Source organism: Sphaerodactylus townsendi, linkage group LG11 (assembly GCF_021028975.2).
Source record: "Sphaerodactylus townsendi isolate TG3544 linkage group LG11, MPM_Stown_v2.3, whole genome shotgun sequence".
Lineage (NCBI taxonomy): Eukaryota > Metazoa > Chordata > Lepidosauria > Squamata > Sphaerodactylidae > Sphaerodactylus > Sphaerodactylus townsendi.
The window spans coordinates 17,650,694-17,668,706 of record NC_059435.1 but is presented as its reverse complement, the minus strand read 5'-3'; the positions used below and the strand labels follow the sequence as shown (position 1 = coordinate 17,668,706).

At 57.8% G+C, this 18,013-nt stretch overlaps 1 protein-coding gene across 1 annotated transcript in view; it reads left to right on the top strand.

Annotated features, from left to right (window-relative positions):
• Positions 1 to 18,013, top strand: part of HECW1 (HECT, C2 and WW domain containing E3 ubiquitin protein ligase 1) — a 301,389-nt gene that overhangs the window by 159,814 nt on the left and 123,562 nt on the right. Inside the window, 1 exon segment of the mRNA XM_048510455.1 lies at positions 14,369 to 14,444. Coding sequence (XP_048366412.1) covers positions 14,369 to 14,444 — 76 coding nt within the window.

The window sequence follows — 18,013 nt, the reverse complement described above, 5'->3', positions numbered from 1 at the left end:
CCCCCCCCCCCCCCACCCCCCCCCCCCCCCACCCCCCCCCCCCCCCACCCCCCCCCCCCCCCACCCCCCCCCCCCCCCACCCCCCCCCCCCCCCACCCCCCCCCCCCCCCACCCCCCCCCCCCCCCACCCCCCCCCCCCCCCACCCCCCCCCCCCCCCACCCCCCCCCCCCCCCACCCCCCCCCCCCCCCACCCCCCCCCCCCCCCACCCCCCCCCCCCCCCACCCCCCCCCCCCCCCACCCCCCCCCCCCCCCACCCCCCCCCCCCCCCACCCCCCCCCCCCCCCACCCCCCCCCCCCCCCACCCCCCCCCCCCCCCACCCCCCCCCCCCCCCACCCCCCCCCCCCCCCACCCCCCCCCCCCCCCACCCCCCCCCCCCCCCACCCCCCCCCCCCCCCACCCCCCCCCCCCCCCACCCCCCCCCCCCCCCACCCCCCCCCCCCCCCACCCCCCCCCCCCCCCACCCCCCCCCCCCCCCACCCCCCCCCCCCCCCACCCCCCCCCCCCCCCACCCCCCCCCCCCCCCACCCCCCCCCCCCCCCACCCCCCCCCCCCCCCACCCCCCCCCCCCCCCACCCCCCCCCCCCCCCACCCCCCCCCCCCCCCACCCCCCCCCCCCCCCACCCCCCCCCCCCCCCACCCCCCCCCCCCCCCACCCCCCCCCCCCCCCACCCCCCCCCCCCCCCACCCCCCCCCCCCCCCACCCCCCCCCCCCCCCACCCCCCCCCCCCCCCACCCCCCCCCCCCCCCACCCCCCCCCCCCCCCACCCCCCCCCCCCCCCACCCCCCCCCCCCCCCACCCCCCCCCCCCCCCACCCCCCCCCCCCCCCACCCCCCCCCCCCCCCACCCCCCCCCCCCCCCACCCCCCCCCCCCCCCACCCCCCCCCCCCCCCACCCCCCCCCCCCCCCACCCCCCCCCCCCCCCACCCCCCCCCCCCCCCACCCCCCCCCCCCCCCACCCCCCCCCCCCCCCACCCCCCCCCCCCCCCACCCCCCCCCCCCCCCACCCCCCCCCCCCCCCACCCCCCCCCCCCCCCACCCCCCCCCCCCCCCACCCCCCCCCCCCCCCACCCCCCCCCCCCCCCACCCCCCCCCCCCCCCACCCCCCCCCCCCCCCACCCCCCCCCCCCCCCACCCCCCCCCCCCCCCACCCCCCCCCCCCCCCACCCCCCCCCCCCCCCACCCCCCCCCCCCCCCACCCCCCCCCCCCCCCACCCCCCCCCCCCCCCACCCCCCCCCCCCCCCACCCCCCCCCCCCCCCACCCCCCCCCCCCCCCACCCCCCCCCCCCCCCACCCCCCCCCCCCCCCACCCCCCCCCCCCCCCACCCCCCCCCCCCCCCACCCCCCCCCCCCCCCACCCCCCCCCCCCCCCACCCCCCCCCCCCCCCACCCCCCCCCCCCCCCACCCCCCCCCCCCCCCACCCCCCCCCCCCCCCACCCCCCCCCCCCCCCACCCCCCCCCCCCCCCACCCCCCCCCCCCCCCACCCCCCCCCCCCCCCACCCCCCCCCCCCCCCACCCCCCCCCCCCCCCACCCCCCCCCCCCCCCACCCCCCCCCCCCCCCACCCCCCCCCCCCCCCACCCCCCCCCCCCCCCACCCCCCCCCCCCCCCACCCCCCCCCCCCCCCACCCCCCCCCCCCCCCACCCCCCCCCCCCCCCACCCCCCCCCCCCCCCACCCCCCCCCCCCCCCACCCCCCCCCCCCCCCACCCCCCCCCCCCCCCACCCCCCCCCCCCCCCACCCCCCCCCCCCCCCACCCCCCCCCCCCCCCACCCCCCCCCCCCCCCACCCCCCCCCCCCCCCACCCCCCCCCCCCCCCACCCCCCCCCCCCCCCACCCCCCCCCCCCCCCACCCCCCCCCCCCCCCACCCCCCCCCCCCCCCACCCCCCCCCCCCCCCACCCCCCCCCCCCCCCACCCCCCCCCCCCCCCACCCCCCCCCCCCCCCACCCCCCCCCCCCCCCACCCCCCCCCCCCCCCACCCCCCCCCCCCCCCACCCCCCCCCCCCCCCACCCCCCCCCCCCCCCACCCCCCCCCCCCCCCACCCCCCCCCCCCCCCACCCCCCCCCCCCCCCACCCCCCCCCCCCCCCACCCCCCCCCCCCCCCACCCCCCCCCCCCCCCACCCCCCCCCCCCCCCACCCCCCCCCCCCCCCACCCCCCCCCCCCCCCACCCCCCCCCCCCCCCACCCCCCCCCCCCCCCACCCCCCCCCCCCCCCACCCCCCCCCCCCCCCACCCCCCCCCCCCCCCACCCCCCCCCCCCCCCACCCCCCCCCCCCCCCACCCCCCCCCCCCCCCACCCCCCCCCCCCCCCACCCCCCCCCCCCCCCACCCCCCCCCCCCCCCACCCCCCCCCCCCCCCACCCCCCCCCCCCCCCACCCCCCCCCCCCCCCACCCCCCCCCCCCCCCACCCCCCCCCCCCCCCACCCCCCCCCCCCCCCACCCCCCCCCCCCCCCACCCCCCCCCCCCCCCACCCCCCCCCCCCCCCACCCCCCCCCCCCCCCACCCCCCCCCCCCCCCACCCCCCCCCCCCCCCACCCCCCCCCCCCCCCACCCCCCCCCCCCCCCACCCCCCCCCCCCCCCACCCCCCCCCCCCCCCACCCCCCCCCCCCCCCACCCCCCCCCCCCCCCACCCCCCCCCCCCCCCACCCCCCCCCCCCCCCACCCCCCCCCCCCCCCACCCCCCCCCCCCCCCACCCCCCCCCCCCCCCACCCCCCCCCCCCCCCACCCCCCCCCCCCCCCACCCCCCCCCCCCCCCACCCCCCCCCCCCCCCACCCCCCCCCCCCCCCACCCCCCCCCCCCCCCACCCCCCCCCCCCCCCACCCCCCCCCCCCCCCACCCCCCCCCCCCCCCACCCCCCCCCCCCCCCACCCCCCCCCCCCCCCACCCCCCCCCCCCCCCACCCCCCCCCCCCCCCACCCCCCCCCCCCCCCACCCCCCCCCCCCCCCACCCCCCCCCCCCCCCACCCCCCCCCCCCCCCACCCCCCCCCCCCCCCACCCCCCCCCCCCCCCACCCCCCCCCCCCCCCACCCCCCCCCCCCCCCACCCCCCCCCCCCCCCACCCCCCCCCCCCCCCACCCCCCCCCCCCCCCACCCCCCCCCCCCCCCACCCCCCCCCCCCCCCACCCCCCCCCCCCCCCACCCCCCCCCCCCCCCACCCCCCCCCCCCCCCACCCCCCCCCCCCCCCACCCCCCCCCCCCCCCACCCCCCCCCCCCCCCACCCCCCCCCCCCCCCACCCCCCCCCCCCCCCACCCCCCCCCCCCCCCACCCCCCCCCCCCCCCACCCCCCCCCCCCCCCACCCCCCCCCCCCCCCACCCCCCCCCCCCCCCACCCCCCCCCCCCCCCACCCCCCCCCCCCCCCACCCCCCCCCCCCCCCACCCCCCCCCCCCCCCACCCCCCCCCCCCCCCACCCCCCCCCCCCCCCACCCCCCCCCCCCCCCACCCCCCCCCCCCCCCACCCCCCCCCCCCCCCACCCCCCCCCCCCCCCACCCCCCCCCCCCCCCACCCCCCCCCCCCCCCACCCCCCCCCCCCCCCACCCCCCCCCCCCCCCACCCCCCCCCCCCCCCACCCCCCCCCCCCCCCACCCCCCCCCCCCCCCACCCCCCCCCCCCCCCACCCCCCCCCCCCCCCACCCCCCCCCCCCCCCACCCCCCCCCCCCCCCACCCCCCCCCCCCCCCACCCCCCCCCCCCCCCACCCCCCCCCCCCCCCACCCCCCCCCCCCCCCACCCCCCCCCCCCCCCACCCCCCCCCCCCCCCACCCCCCCCCCCCCCCACCCCCCCCCCCCCCCACCCCCCCCCCCCCCCACCCCCCCCCCCCCCCACCCCCCCCCCCCCCCACCCCCCCCCCCCCCCACCCCCCCCCCCCCCCACCCCCCCCCCCCCCCACCCCCCCCCCCCCCCACCCCCCCCCCCCCCCACCCCCCCCCCCCCCCACCCCCCCCCCCCCCCACCCCCCCCCCCCCCCACCCCCCCCCCCCCCCACCCCCCCCCCCCCCCACCCCCCCCCCCCCCCACCCCCCCCCCCCCCCACCCCCCCCCCCCCCCACCCCCCCCCCCCCCCACCCCCCCCCCCCCCCACCCCCCCCCCCCCCCCCCCCCCCCCCCCCCCCCCCCCCCCCCCCCCCACCCCCCCCCCCCCCCACCCCCCCCTCCCCCCCCCTCCCCCCCCCCCCACCCCCCCCCCCCCCCACCCCCCCCCCCCCCCACCCCCCCTGCCCCCCCCCCCCCCCCCCCCCCAAAACCCCCCCCCCCCCCCACCCCCCCCCCCCCCAACCCCCCCCCCCCCCCACACCCCCCCCCCCCCCCCCCCCCCCCCCCACCCCCCCCCCCCCCCACCCCCCCCCCCCCCACGACCCCCCCCCAAAACACCCCCCCCCCCCCCTCCCCCCCCCCCCCCCCGCCCCCCCCCCCCAACAACCCCCCCCCCCCCCCCCAAGGGGGGGGGTGGCGCAGAGGAGGCAGAGATGCTAGAGAGGCACAGAGCAGTGCGTGCAGGACTTGCTGGAGGCTACAGCAGGCTGGCCCCTGCTCGAGCGGGTGGGGCGGAGGAAGAAGGAGCCAACTGGTTTTTTCTACACTAAAACCTCAGCATTCAGGTTAAATTGCCGGGTTGGCACTTTGCAATAAATAAGTGGGTTTGGGTTGCAATTTGGGCACTCAGACTCAAAAAGGTTCGCCATCACTGGCCTAGGAGGAGGATGGAGTCTCCTTCTTTGGAGGTTTTTATCAGAGGCTGGACGGCCATCTGTCAGGAGTTCTTTGATTGTTCCTGCATGTTATGAGGTTGGACTGGATGGCCGTTGTGGTCTCTTCCGACTCTATGATTCTTGTCCCATATCGTTAGGCCATTGTGGAAAATATTGCCATTCATTGAATCGCTCGCTTCCTCTTGACAGCAGGAAAGTGATCATTTGCTTAGGGCTCTTTGTGCTCCTGTAAATATTTGCTTTGCAATCTGTTGTGTTGCAATGTAGGAGCCAGAAGAACACTTAACCAATGAATCATTCTGCCTCTGCCTCTTTCCCTGGGGCCTTCTACAGATTCATGATTTCAGCCAGGCGTGCATCCGAAATAGTATCACGGAGGCCAACCTCTCACCCACCACCTTGAAAGAGCCTTCAATGTGAATTGAGCCTTCTGCGGGAATGCCTAATCACAAAGCCAGCATGGTGCAGTGGCTAAGTGTGGTGGACTCTAATCTGGAGAACCGGGTTTGATTCCACACTCCTCCGAATGAGCGGTAGACTCTTATCTGGGGAAACTGGATTTGTTTCCCCACTCCTACGTTCCGGCTGGGTGACCTTGGGCTAGTCACAGTTCTTCATAACTCTCTCAGTCAGTCCCACCTACTTCACAAGGTGTCAGTTGTGGGGATAGGAAGGGAAAGGAGCTTGTAAGCCACTTTGAGTCTCGTTACGACTAAGAAAAGAGGAACATAAATCCAAATTCTTCTTCTTCAAAGAAAGAGGCCATTTGGGTGACCTGCCTGTGCCTTCTCAGAAAGGATGCAGCATTTAAACGGGGTCTCTCTGATATCCAGTGCTCTTGAGAAGCGTTCACACTAGAAGCTGTTCAGACATACTGTAGCAGCGCCACCTTCTTTTGGGTGCATGAATCAGGCCAGTGGACCTGAAAGTGGGCACTACTGGGGAGAATGTCACATATGGAAATAACTGTTTATTCTAGATCAGCTATTCTCAACCAGGGTTCCCTGGTACCCTGGGGTGCCGTGAGCATGTCCCAGGGGTACCGCGGCAACACTACCGCCCCCCCTCATTTTTGTGGTGTCTCCCACCGGCGCCAGCAAGGACATGGAGCTGGCCCATGGGGCAGGCCTGCCACAAGGTCAGCAGCCACCACCACCCCCAGTGCTACCCTTCACTCTGGGAGGGGAAGGTGGGGTGTGTGGCAAGTAGGGGCAATGGGAGGGGATGGTGGAGGGTGGCGGCAGGGGTTACCGTGAGATATGAAGAGTGAGGTCAAGGGTACCCTGACCTCGAAAAGGTTGGGAAACACTGTTCTAGATGTTTGCCCTTTTGGGAAACTTACAGATATGGATAACCTTTCCATGATGAGACAATCCCACAGGACAATTTCACGCTAGGCAAAGTTGCAAGGGGAGCCTTAAAAACCACCTCCCCTTTTGTTACGATGGTTCCAATCTGAATCAGGGCCCCTGCCCTTCAAATAATTGTATTTTATTTAAAAAACAAACAAAGCAAAACTGGGAATTCCAGTCATGATATTCCCAGTGCCCTCTCTCCCTAGGACAGTGGTGGTGAACCTTTGGCACTCCAGATGTTATTGACTACAATTCCCATCAGCCCCAATTGGCCATGCTGGCAGGGGCTGATGGGAATTGTAGTCCATAACATCTGGAGTGCCAAAGGTTCACCACCATGGCCCTAGGATCTAGAATCTTCAGGTTTCTAAGGAGCAGACAGAGGAGGAGAAACTGGCTACAGGGATCCAGGGAGGCCCCTTCCGCACATGCAGAATAATGCACTTTCAATCCACTTTCAATGCACTTTGCCACTGGATTTTCCTGTGTGGAATAGCAAAATCCACTTGCAAACAATTGTGAAAGTGGATTGAAAGTGCATTATTCTGCATGTGCAGAAGAGGCCGTAGTTCTCCATTGCTTTGTCCAGTTGCAGAGGATGCCGTTTGGATCCTTTCTGTGAAATAAGCCCTGGATATCTCAGTGAAAACCCTTGTATTTTCTCAATCGCCATTTGAAATAATAACTGCCCACATTTTGCTAGGGTCAGCCAAGAGGAGTTAGCGCCGATCTGTGCCAGCTCGCAGAGAGAGCTTTGTATTCCAGGGTGGTTTTCGTGCATGGCAGTGTCCAGCAAATCACGCTCGAAAGCAACTGGCTTGATTTGTTGTGTGTTGCGTGGGGGAAGGGGGGTGTACTCTGATAGCACAGAGAAGATCATTACTGAGGCCATTTGTTTGCTAATGGTTTTGATGCACACTGTATCCCTCGGCTCCTGCTCCGTGCCAATCATGCCTCCTATTATGACCATATAATAGAAGCAATAATCGCCTGTACATAATAACACCGTAATCAGACAAATTGTACAAAGATGCACTACTGCAAAGTACATTTGTAACCCTTCCATGCTTCAGTGGCTCCTCATGGTCTCATTACGTACATCAGGCATCAAATGTCCTTGTTTTTATAATTCCAGTCATTGTTTGCCAGCCTTCTCAGTATGGCTCTGCTTTCACTGTAAAGGGACTCCAACCCCCCCCCCCCCCAAATCGGCTGGTTGGGTTTTCCGGGCTGTGTGGCCGTGGTGTGGTAGATCTTGGGTTTTCCGGGCTGTGTGGCCGTGGTGTGGTAGATCTTGTTCCTAATGTTTCGCCTGCACCTGTGGCTGGCATCTTTAGAGATGTATCACAGGGAGAAGTCTGTTGCACACTGTGTCTAGTAGTGTAAAAGAAAAATCAGATTTAGTGATAAAGATTTGAAAAGGGGGGAGGATTTTTCATTGGCAAAATGTTTTGACTGTGTCTGAAAAGGAGGTCAAACTAACCCCGAGTAGTATAGAAAGTTGATTAAGCTTTGTTTTCTGTCTTCTGCAACTCCAGTGTTCCTTGACTTTGAAGATGAGGTCAATTGTCCTTTGGTGTTTCATTCACCCCCACCGCCACTTGTAATTTTTTTCAAGTGTATACTTTGATTCCCCTGAACTGGGATGGCCCAGTATAGCCCAATCTCGTCAAATTGTAGAAGCTAAACAGGGTCGGTTCTGGTTAGCATTTAGATGGGAGACCACCAAGAAAGTCGCAGGTTGCTACACCAAGGTAGGCAATGGCCGCTGCTCTTAACCACTGTGTCCGCTGCTCTTAACCACTGCATCACACCAGCTCTGAGCATGCTAGTGAATTAGGCTGAAAGTTGTGACTGGCCCAAGGGCACCCAGCAAGTTTCAGCGGCAGAGCAAGGGATGAACCTAGTCCCGTGGTGGCGAACCTTTGGCACTTGGCCATGCTGGCAGGAGCTGATGGGAATTGTAGTCCATAACATCTGGAGTGCCAAAGGTTCGCCACCACTGACCTAGTCCAATGGTCTAAAACAACGCCTCACTGGTTTTGGTTTTTAAGGTCATTCTTCCTGTTACACAGGGGTGTCCAACTCTGGCATTTCAGATGTTCATGGACTATAAATCCCATCAGCCCCTGCTGGTATGGCCAGTTGTGGCTGATGGGAATTGTAGTCCATGAACCTCTGAATCACCAGAGTTGAACACTCCTGCTCTAACACATGCCCTATATAATTGCTGAGGCTTTTGGGCTCTGGGCTGGTTCAGCTAAATCTGGATGCTGTTTAAATGAATTGCTTTGCCCAGAAGAGATCTCAATGTCATGTGACTGGGAGAAACTCAGGTGGCTGAGAGCGCCATCTCCTGTTGCTTAAGGAACAGTTTTGATGAGGCCAGGAGGAGTCTCTTTTTGTTTGTCTACTCCAGGCTGAGAGGATGACGATTGTGATGAGAAGTGCTCGATGTATTCTCCAAGGCGCCTTTCCCTTGCACCTTTCCATTAAATCGGTTTCAGGAGGGTTAGTTGGATGGTTGCGGACCTCTCTCTTCGTTGATTTATATTGAAACTGACACTCACAATGAAAACCACTTTTGTAGTTGTGGGGCACACTTTACTTAATAATACATATGAGAATCACATTATCACGCGCTTGGCAACTCTTGATGTAGAGAGTACCCGTGTGTGAGTTCATCATTTCTTTGTTTTTAATTCATTTTTATTTTATTATGTGGAATACATATAAACTAACAGTCATTCTGACTTAGAATGGTTCTAGTAATGACAGAGTAAGATCTACCACATCTATTAAGACCTAGGTAGTCTACATATGTAAGTAATAGTTATACAAGGAACAATATTTTAAGATTTTGGTACACAAATACATTATGAAAATACAGATATAAATGTGCAATAATAATTATAAATAAATATATAGGTAAATAACAATAAGAACATAAGAACTAGCCTGCTGGATCAGACCAGAGTCCATCTAGTCCAGCACTCTGCTACTCGTAGTGGCCCACCAGGTGCCTTTGGGAGCTCACATGCAGGAGGTAAAAGCAATGGCCTGCTGCTGCTGCTGCTCCTGAGCACCTGGTCTGCTAAGGCATTTGCAATCTGAGATCAAGGCGGATCAAGATTGGTAGCCATAGATCGACTTCTCCTCCATAAATCTGTCCGAGCCCTTTTTAAAGCTATCCAGGTTAGTAGCCATAATAAATAGATTAATAACTAACTAGTGAATAGATTAATAATAATCATAAGTTATGCGGATAGTAATAAGGTTCTGTTTTGAGGGTCAGAATTGTATAGATATTGCAGTAAAGAATCCCATACTTTATAAAAAGGGTCGAGGCAATTTTTGTGAATAAGAGTTGTCAATTGGTCCGCTGTTTTGTAGTCCTGTATTTTTAATGGCTGTTCATCATATGATGGCAATTCTTTTGTTTTCCAATATCTGTGTATCACTGTTCTTGCTGCTGTTGTTAGATATGCCTGTTGATATTCCAAGAGAACGTCTTCTGGAGTTCATCATTTCTTGATCTCCTCCCGACACACTGTTTCTTTTCTTTTTTTTTTCAAATAATCCAGTAAGTCTACTGCATTTTTGTGAAGTGAGCCTTTCTTCATTTACAGCGCAATCCTATGTACTGTTACTTCAATCTAAGTCCATTCAAATCCAGTGGGCTGACAATGAAGTAACAGTAGATAACATTGTTTTGCTATGGAGTAACAGTGCATAGCATCGTTTTGCATCCAGTGGACTAACAGCGTAAAGCATGGTTTTGCATCAAAACTGGAACAGGTATTGTCAAAGGCTTTCACGGCTGGAATCAATGGAGTGTTGTGGGGTTTCCGGACTGTATGGCCGTGTTCCAGTAGCATTTTCTCCTGATGTTTCGCTTGCATCTGTGGCTGAGGATCCTCTGAAGATGCCAGCTGCAGATACAGGTAAAACATCAGGGGAAAATGCTACTGGAACACAGCCATACAGCCTGGAAACACCACTAGGTCAGGTATTTTTGGAGCATCAACATGGTATCATTCCCTTTCTGCGTTTTGAGCAGCAGTGGCGTAGGAGGAGCAGTGGCGTAGGAGCAGCAGTGGCGTAGGAGGTTAAGAGCTCGTGTATCTAATCTGGAGGAACCAGGTTTAATTCCCAGCTCTGCTGCCTAAGCTGTGGAGGCTTATCTGGGGAATTCAGATTAGCCTGTGCACTCCCACACATGCCAGCTGGGTGACCTTGGGCTAGTCACAGCTTCTCGGAGCTCTCTCAGCCCCACCCACCTCACAGGGTGTTTGTTGTGAGGGGGGAAGGGCAAGGAGATTGTAAGCCCCTTTGAGTCTCCTACAGGAGAGAAAGGAGGGATATAAATCCAAACTCTTCTTCTTCTTCTCTTCTTTTATCCCACTTTGCAACAACTTTTCCAGTAGCCAGTATGATCTTTTGCACAGTACAGTGAAAAGCACCTTTGCATGCTTTGTGGATGGGAAGGTGTGCATTTTTGTGGGTTCCACCCACACTGGCACCATTTTCCTTGCCTCGGTCCCCCATCTTTCCTTTCCCTTGCATTATTGGAGGGCTTTTTTAAAAAAAACCCAGGAATTAGCATGAACTATAGCAGTAGTTCAATTACCCATTTTAAGCTGCTGCTTGTAATTGACCTATTACTGTAGTTTGAAATCAGTAATTGTCATATTGCAGTAGGTTCTCTGTTGGTGGTGGGAAATGGCCACTATGTGAGTCGAGGCTGAAGTAAAGGTGGGACAGGCAAATCTAGCATGCAGAATCCTGTGCTGGAGTAAACATATGCCATGCTGCATCACCCAGCGGATGCACTCTTAATACAGTTACTACCCTGTTTCCCCTAATATATGACATCCCCAAAAAATAAGACAAAGTAGAGGTTTTGCTGAAGTGCGAAATATAAGGCATCCCCCGAAAGTAAGACATAGCAAAGTTTTTGTTTGGCAGCATGCCCGACAAACAGAACACAGGAAAAATAAGACATCCCCTGAAAATAAGACATAGCACATCTTTGGGAGCAAAAATTAATATAAGACACTGTCTTATATTCGGGGAAACACGGTAAGCTGCATTTCATAAGGAATTTGGCCCACTCATGAAGTAACTCTTTTTTAAAAAATTCGTAGCAATGTATAATCTAACCCAAAGGGCTTTAAAACAATGTTTTTCCAAACTTTCAATCACCAGTAGCACATAAGTTTCCCCCACCCCTGAATTAACACAGGTGCTACATTTCATTTTTGCATGCACTATGATACATCTGTGGCACACCTACACAAGTATTTTCCTGTGTACAGTTACTCCAGTCTAAGCCAGCATGAGGTAGTGATTAAGAGCAAGTGGACTCTGATCCGGAGAACCGAGTTGGACTGCCCACTCCTCCACCTGAGCAGCAGACTCTTATCTGGTGAACTGGATTTGTTTCCCTGCTCCTATGTATGAAGCCTGCTGGGTGACCTTGGCCTAGTCACAGTTCTCTCTGAACTCTCACGGCCCCACCTACCTCACAAGGTGTCGGTTGTGGAGAGAGGAAGAGAAAGGAGTTTGTAAGCCCCTTTGAGTCTCCTTGAAAGAAAGAAAGGGGAGTTTAAATCCAAGCTCCTCCTTTTAAAAAAATTTCTCCATCCTGAAGCAAAGGGCAGGTGGCGCCTTTGGACCTGTGGGGTAACCCAATTAATATTATTTCTTGCTGTTGACCTGCTCAATTAAGTATACGGGACTTACTTTGGGGGAAAAGGTAATGCTTCTGGAATTCCCCACACCTTTAATTGGGGAATCTCAGAGTAACCTGATTCTCTCCCTCAAGTTCATGCAGGTGCTCACCCTATATTGGCAGGAGGTGCAGGTGGAACCTTCTGGCAGTGACAGAGCGATGGATGCATTCAACTTGACCGCTGTGGTTTCCAAGGTTCACTGGAGCTTCCCTTACAGCACACAGTTGAGCAATGAATGGCTTTAAATTCTTCCAATCCATTTCTGGATTGCTGGTATCACATCTCAGAGGGCAGGGGCTCCCACAACCACAGTGGTGGGTACTGAGAAGTTAATCAGCTTCATGGTGGACTCAGGCTAGCCCTGTCTCCTCAGATATCAGAAGGTTAAGCAGGGTTGGCCCTGGTTAATACTTGGATGGGAGACCAGATTAGACTCCCCACTCCACATGCAGCCTGCGGGGTGACTTTGGCCTAGTCACAGTTCTCTCAAGAACTCTTTCAGCCCAACCACCTCACAAAGTGTCTGTGGTGAGAGGGGAGGGAATGTGATTGTAAGCCACTTTGAGACTCCTTTCGGTAGAGAATATCAGATCGGCAGGATATAAAAACGAAGTCTTCTTCAAATACCAGAGTTGCTACACGGAGGCAGGCAATGACTGAACATCTCTTGCCTTGGAAATCCCATGAAGGGCTGCCATAAGTTGGCTGTGATTTGACATCACCTTCATCATTATCAGGCTGGCCTCAACAAGGGCCAGGGCTTTTACAGCCCTGGCCCCTACCTGGTGGAACAGGCTCCCGAGGGAGATCAGGGCTCTGCGGGACCTACAGAGTTTTCACAGGGCCTGTAAGACGGACCTGTTCCGCCAGGCATTTGGCCAGCCTGGCTGAGTATGTCGTGCCTTCTCCATCTGGCCTCCCATGGGCTTGAAGGTGGGAGGGTGCTTGACGCCATCAGTTGTTTTATGGTTCCTGTTCTTATAGATTATATGTGGGGTATTTATATTGTGTTTTAACTTTATGTTTTGAGGCTTATATTTTCATTTGTGGTTCACCGCCCTGAGCCCTCCGGGGGAGTGTGGTTTATAAATTTGAGGAGATGATGATGATGATGATGATGATGATGATGATGATGATGATGATGATCTGGATGTCAGATTGCTTGACTGGCATTCTCAAGAGCAAGATGCAATTCCTTTCCATCAACTTTACTTCAAGGGTTCATGATCGACACTGTTCTTTCTGCCCTACTTACGCTGACTCCCTTGAACACATCTTGCTCTCCTGCCCGAAGTATAACAGCTTTAGGCCGGACTCCTCTGCCTTAACCTCGATTGGATTCTCTGTTGGATTCTCAGATCTTCCTATCAATGCAAAGATGATTTTCCTGCTCAACAGTCCAGAGGCTGAAATAACAGAAGTCGTAACCAAATTTTTGTTGCGCGTTTTGAACTAGGTTCCCTTGGCTGCTGACCATATTACTTTTACTGGCCCCTTCTGGATTCACTCCTTACTCTCCCTGTGTTGTATATGCCTAATAAAGGTCTCTGAATCTTGTAGTCTTACACCAGTGGAGACAGAGTGTCGTTTCGGCAAGTGAGAGATGCAGGGAGCAACTCTGCCGTCCCGTTTCTCCCCAAGCCCTTTTATTGACAGTTTACAAGAGGAGAAACAAACAAGGCAGGCAGGGGTTTGCAGCACCTGGATACAAGACAATGAACAGGGCAAAGGGCGCAGGGGGATTTGGGCAGGGGATTTGGCAATTGCACGTACACATTGGAGCCAGGAGGTCTTGTAACCTCAGCGGTTTCTCGGAATCCACACTTGGGAAGGAGAGGTCAGTCGGGGGAGAGTGGAATACCCTTTTCCGGGGGTGTGCCCACCGTACTCGAGCGTCTCCCAGGCACTCATGCCCTCCAACAGAATCTGACTGGCCAGCGGTCCTCTGTGCCTATCATTCCCCTTTCCAATCAGTGCCTAGAGCTGACTTTTTAAAGAGCTGTTGGGGGAGTTAATAGAGGCTGTATTAATTTACCTGCACATGCATGCGTACACACACACACAAGCCAAACTTCTGGCTCCAGCTCTTTAAAAAGGCTTACGTATGCACACCTGATTGTTCTATCTGTGGGAGTGAAGCACAGAAAAAATAAAATATTTATTTGACAGTAATACAGGAACCTATATATCAGTTTGCTAGTGGGAAATGGTTACTAGTAAGCTGAATAACAAACGGTGATATTACCTATTCTGTTGGGGGCATTTATTTTGTGGTGATGAATACATTTTGTTTGCAAACAGTAAGATAAGGGAATGCTGTTTTATCAGCACAAATAAAACACACTGATAACGTTGTTGTAGTTTCTTGCTTTTGTCGTATCTTTCTCTGCAAAGAAGCTCTCTTGTGGCCTCTGTTTCTCCTTTATGGGCAACCGTGTTTTGATCACTGGCTGTTTAATGATTGCTTGTTATTGATTCATATTTGATTGTCTTTTTCTCAGAATGAAAGAAGTAATGGCCGCTTTCTGTCCCTTTCTTCCCCCTCTCCCGGCAGATTTTTAAAAGCATCACCAACGAAGATTCAGTCCAGGGGCAAGGAAACCGAAGGTTGATCAGTTTCTCATTATCAGGTATGTTTTATTCTAACACTTTTTAATGCCATGATTGATGTATTTGGGACAGTTTTATGCAGTTCTTCCTCCAAGTCAACTTACCTTCCTCTTCCTACTCTATTTTACCCTCATAGCAACCCTGTGAGGTGGGTTAGATTGAGGAAACATGACCAGCCCAAGCTCATTCTGTAGGTTTTAAGAACATAAGAACTAGCCTGCTGGATCAGACCAGAGTCCATCTAGTCCAGCTCTCTGCTACTCGCAGTGGCCCACCAGGTGCCTTTGGGAGCTCACGTGCAGGATGTGAAAGCAATGGCCTTCTGCTGCTGCTGCTCCTGAGCACCTGGTCTGCTAAGGCATTTGCAATCTGAGATCAAGGAGGATCAAGATTGGTAGCCATAGATCGACTTCTCCTCCATAAATCTGTCCAAGCCCTTTTTAAAGCTATCCAGGTTAGTGGCCATCACCACCTCCTGTGGCAGCATATTCCAAACACCAATTACACGTTGTGTGAAGAAGTGTTTCCTTTTATTAGTCCTAATTCTTCCCCCCAGCATTTTCAATGAATGCCCCCTGGTTCTAGTATTGTGAGAAAGAGAGAAAAATGTCTCTCTGTCAACATTTTCTACCCCATGCATAATTTTATAGACTTCAATCATATCCCCCCTCAGACGTCTCCTCTCCAAACTAAAGAGTCCCAAACGCTGCAGCCTCTCCTCATAAGGAAGGTGCTCCAGTCCCTCAATCATCCTCGTTGCCCTTCTCTGCACTTTTTCTATCTCTTTGATATCCTTTGTAGTATGGCAGTTTTTGTGTCCAGTTAGGATCTGGGAGACACAGGTTTGAATCTCACTCTGCCAAGGGACTTGCTGAATAAACATGGGCCCAGTCACATACTCTCTACCTAAGTTACCTCATGGGGATGTTGTGAGGTTAAAATGGAGGGGAGCCTCTTTAGACCTCTGTTAGGGAGAAAAGCGGGGTATAATTGAAGTAAATAAATAAATGGCAGTGTGTGCCCAAGAGGCCTTCTTATTGAGGTCCTCACACTTGTCGCCCCCAGTGTTTCTGGAAGACTGTTTGGGAGAGAATGAGCAGCCTGAGGTAATCCAATGAGCTTCACAGTTGAGTGAATATTTGAACCTGTCCAGCGTTCTCTCCAAAATACTGCATTGTCTGTCATGACTTCTGGCACATAAAGACCACTTTGATTTTCTAATCTTCTCTTCTATTTCCTGCCCTTTGAAGACAATTATATAGTCATCTCTGTTCACAGTGTGTGAATAATTAATTTTTTTCCTTGTCTGTTTATGACCTCCACATTTTTCACCCGCCCACTCACTGTTAATTTATCATGCCCTCAGCCCTAACAGTTTTCCCTGCAGATTCCCTCTGGCTTTTCCTCGTGAACTTGTTCTTTTCCTTTGAGCATAATTTAAAGCCTTTGTACTTTAAATAGATTGCGTTTTTCTTTCTCCTTTGTCTGAGAGGTTTTATTTGGCATTCACTTCGAGTGAAACCAGGTATCATCATGCTGCATATTCCTGTCTACCTGCAAGTTATTTTGCAACATCTGTGCGGTATGTTACTACAACCGGTAGCCAAATTTTGCTACGCCCCCCATTTATGTGTTGCAATATTCTCCTTCCATACTTGCTACACTTTTCAGACATATTGTTAGTTATTGTGCCCACTTGGTCTTGTTATACCCAACCATACGTTGGATCCAAAGGGTCAAATCCAATTTCAGTAATATCACTTTGATTAGAAGAGGAGGGCAGACCACGATCTATTGATTCCCCCCCCCCACACACACACACACACTCAAACTGTCTGTCACAACTGACTTATGGCAACCCCAGCAAGGGGTTTGGAAGGCCAGTGAGAAGCTGGAGTGGTTTGCCATTGTCTTCTACTAGTCTTTCTTGCTAGTCTCCCACCACGTACCAACCCTGGTTAGCTTCTGCGATCTGATAAGATTGGTTGTCTCATGCTGTCTTTCCTCCCACATACACAGTACACTCACATTTCCCCCTCATTCTATTATTGGGGGGTGGGGGTCTGTTGACCTTCAGGAACTGAATCGGGGTGCCCACAAAACTCTCCCAGCTTATCCTCTCAGCTCTGGCAGTCTTTCGTTTATGTCGGCTCACATTATTCTCCCCACAGCCACCGTTCAGGGTAGGTATTTGAGCGTACATTATAGTGAAAGACTTTGCCCCTGTTCTCAGAGACAACCTGAAACCGTGGCGCACATGATGCTCCATGGTGAGTTCTATGTACCCCAGCGAGGAACATTTATCAGACCACTGTTAAAAGGGGACACCTTGTTTATCAATAAGGAAACAGTTCACTGCCTTTGAGGTGACCAGCACTCTCACAACGGTGGAGGTACCCAAATTTCTTTCAATAGCTATGAGGATATGTGGCTCAGGGTGCAATTTTCTGTAACTTTTTATGTGCAATGTCAATAAAGGTTGTTGTTGTTGTTGTTGTTGTTGTTGATGATGATGTTGATGATGATGATGATGATGATGATGATGATGATGATGATGATGATGATGATGATGATGATGATGATGATGATGATGATGATGATGATGATGATGATGATGATGATGATGATGATGATGATGATGATGATGATGATGGGCTCAGAGGGCTTCAGCAGAAGGGAAAGGCGGAGCAGCTTTGTACTTTGGATCCAGTCGCATGTTTTCTTTCCTATGCCCCCCCCCCAATTTTTTATTATACCCTTTCTTCCTGTGCCTTCTAATGTAAGGAGGGGGATGGCCTGTCAGAGATAACTGGAACCTGCATCGTGGAGTATGGCTGTGGCTCAGTGGTAGCTCATTTGTTTGGCATACATCAGTGATGGCGAACCTATGGCACGGGTGCCAGAGGTGGCACTTGGAGCCCTCTCTGTGGGCACGCGCACACAGAGTTTGTCATGTGGGGGGCAGAAAATCACACACACCCCCACACACACATCTAGGCTGGCCTGGGACACTGAGCACGATGGGCCTGGTGCCTGTGCTCTGGGTGGCTGCTGTCCGAGGGGGGGGCGCAGAGGAGGCAGAGATGCTAGAGAGGCACAGAGCGGTGTGCGCGGGACTTGCTGGAGGCTAGAGCAGGCTGGCCCCTACTCAAGCAGGTGGGGCGGAGGAAGAGGGAGCCAACCGTTTTTTTCTAAACTAAAACCTCAGCATTCAGGTTGAATTGCCGGTTGGCACTTTGAGATAAATAAGTGGGTTTTGGGTTGCAATTTGGGCACTTGGTCTCAAAAAGGTTCACCATCACTGGCATACATAAAGTCCCAGGTTCAATCCCCGGCCTCTCTAGTTCCAAGAATTATACCACAGGGGACATGAAACAATGGAGGAGACACTTTAATGGGAGTAAGGCTCCGTACACCGGAGGAAGGCTTCACATTTTACTTAGTGGAATGAGAGGGAAAGAGTGCCCTGACTTGGATAGCCCCAGCTAGCACAATCTTGTCAGTTCTCAGAAGCTTAAACAGGCCTTGCCCTGGTTAGTGCTTGGGTGGGAGACCACCGAGGAAGTCCAGGGTTGCTGTGCAGAGGCAG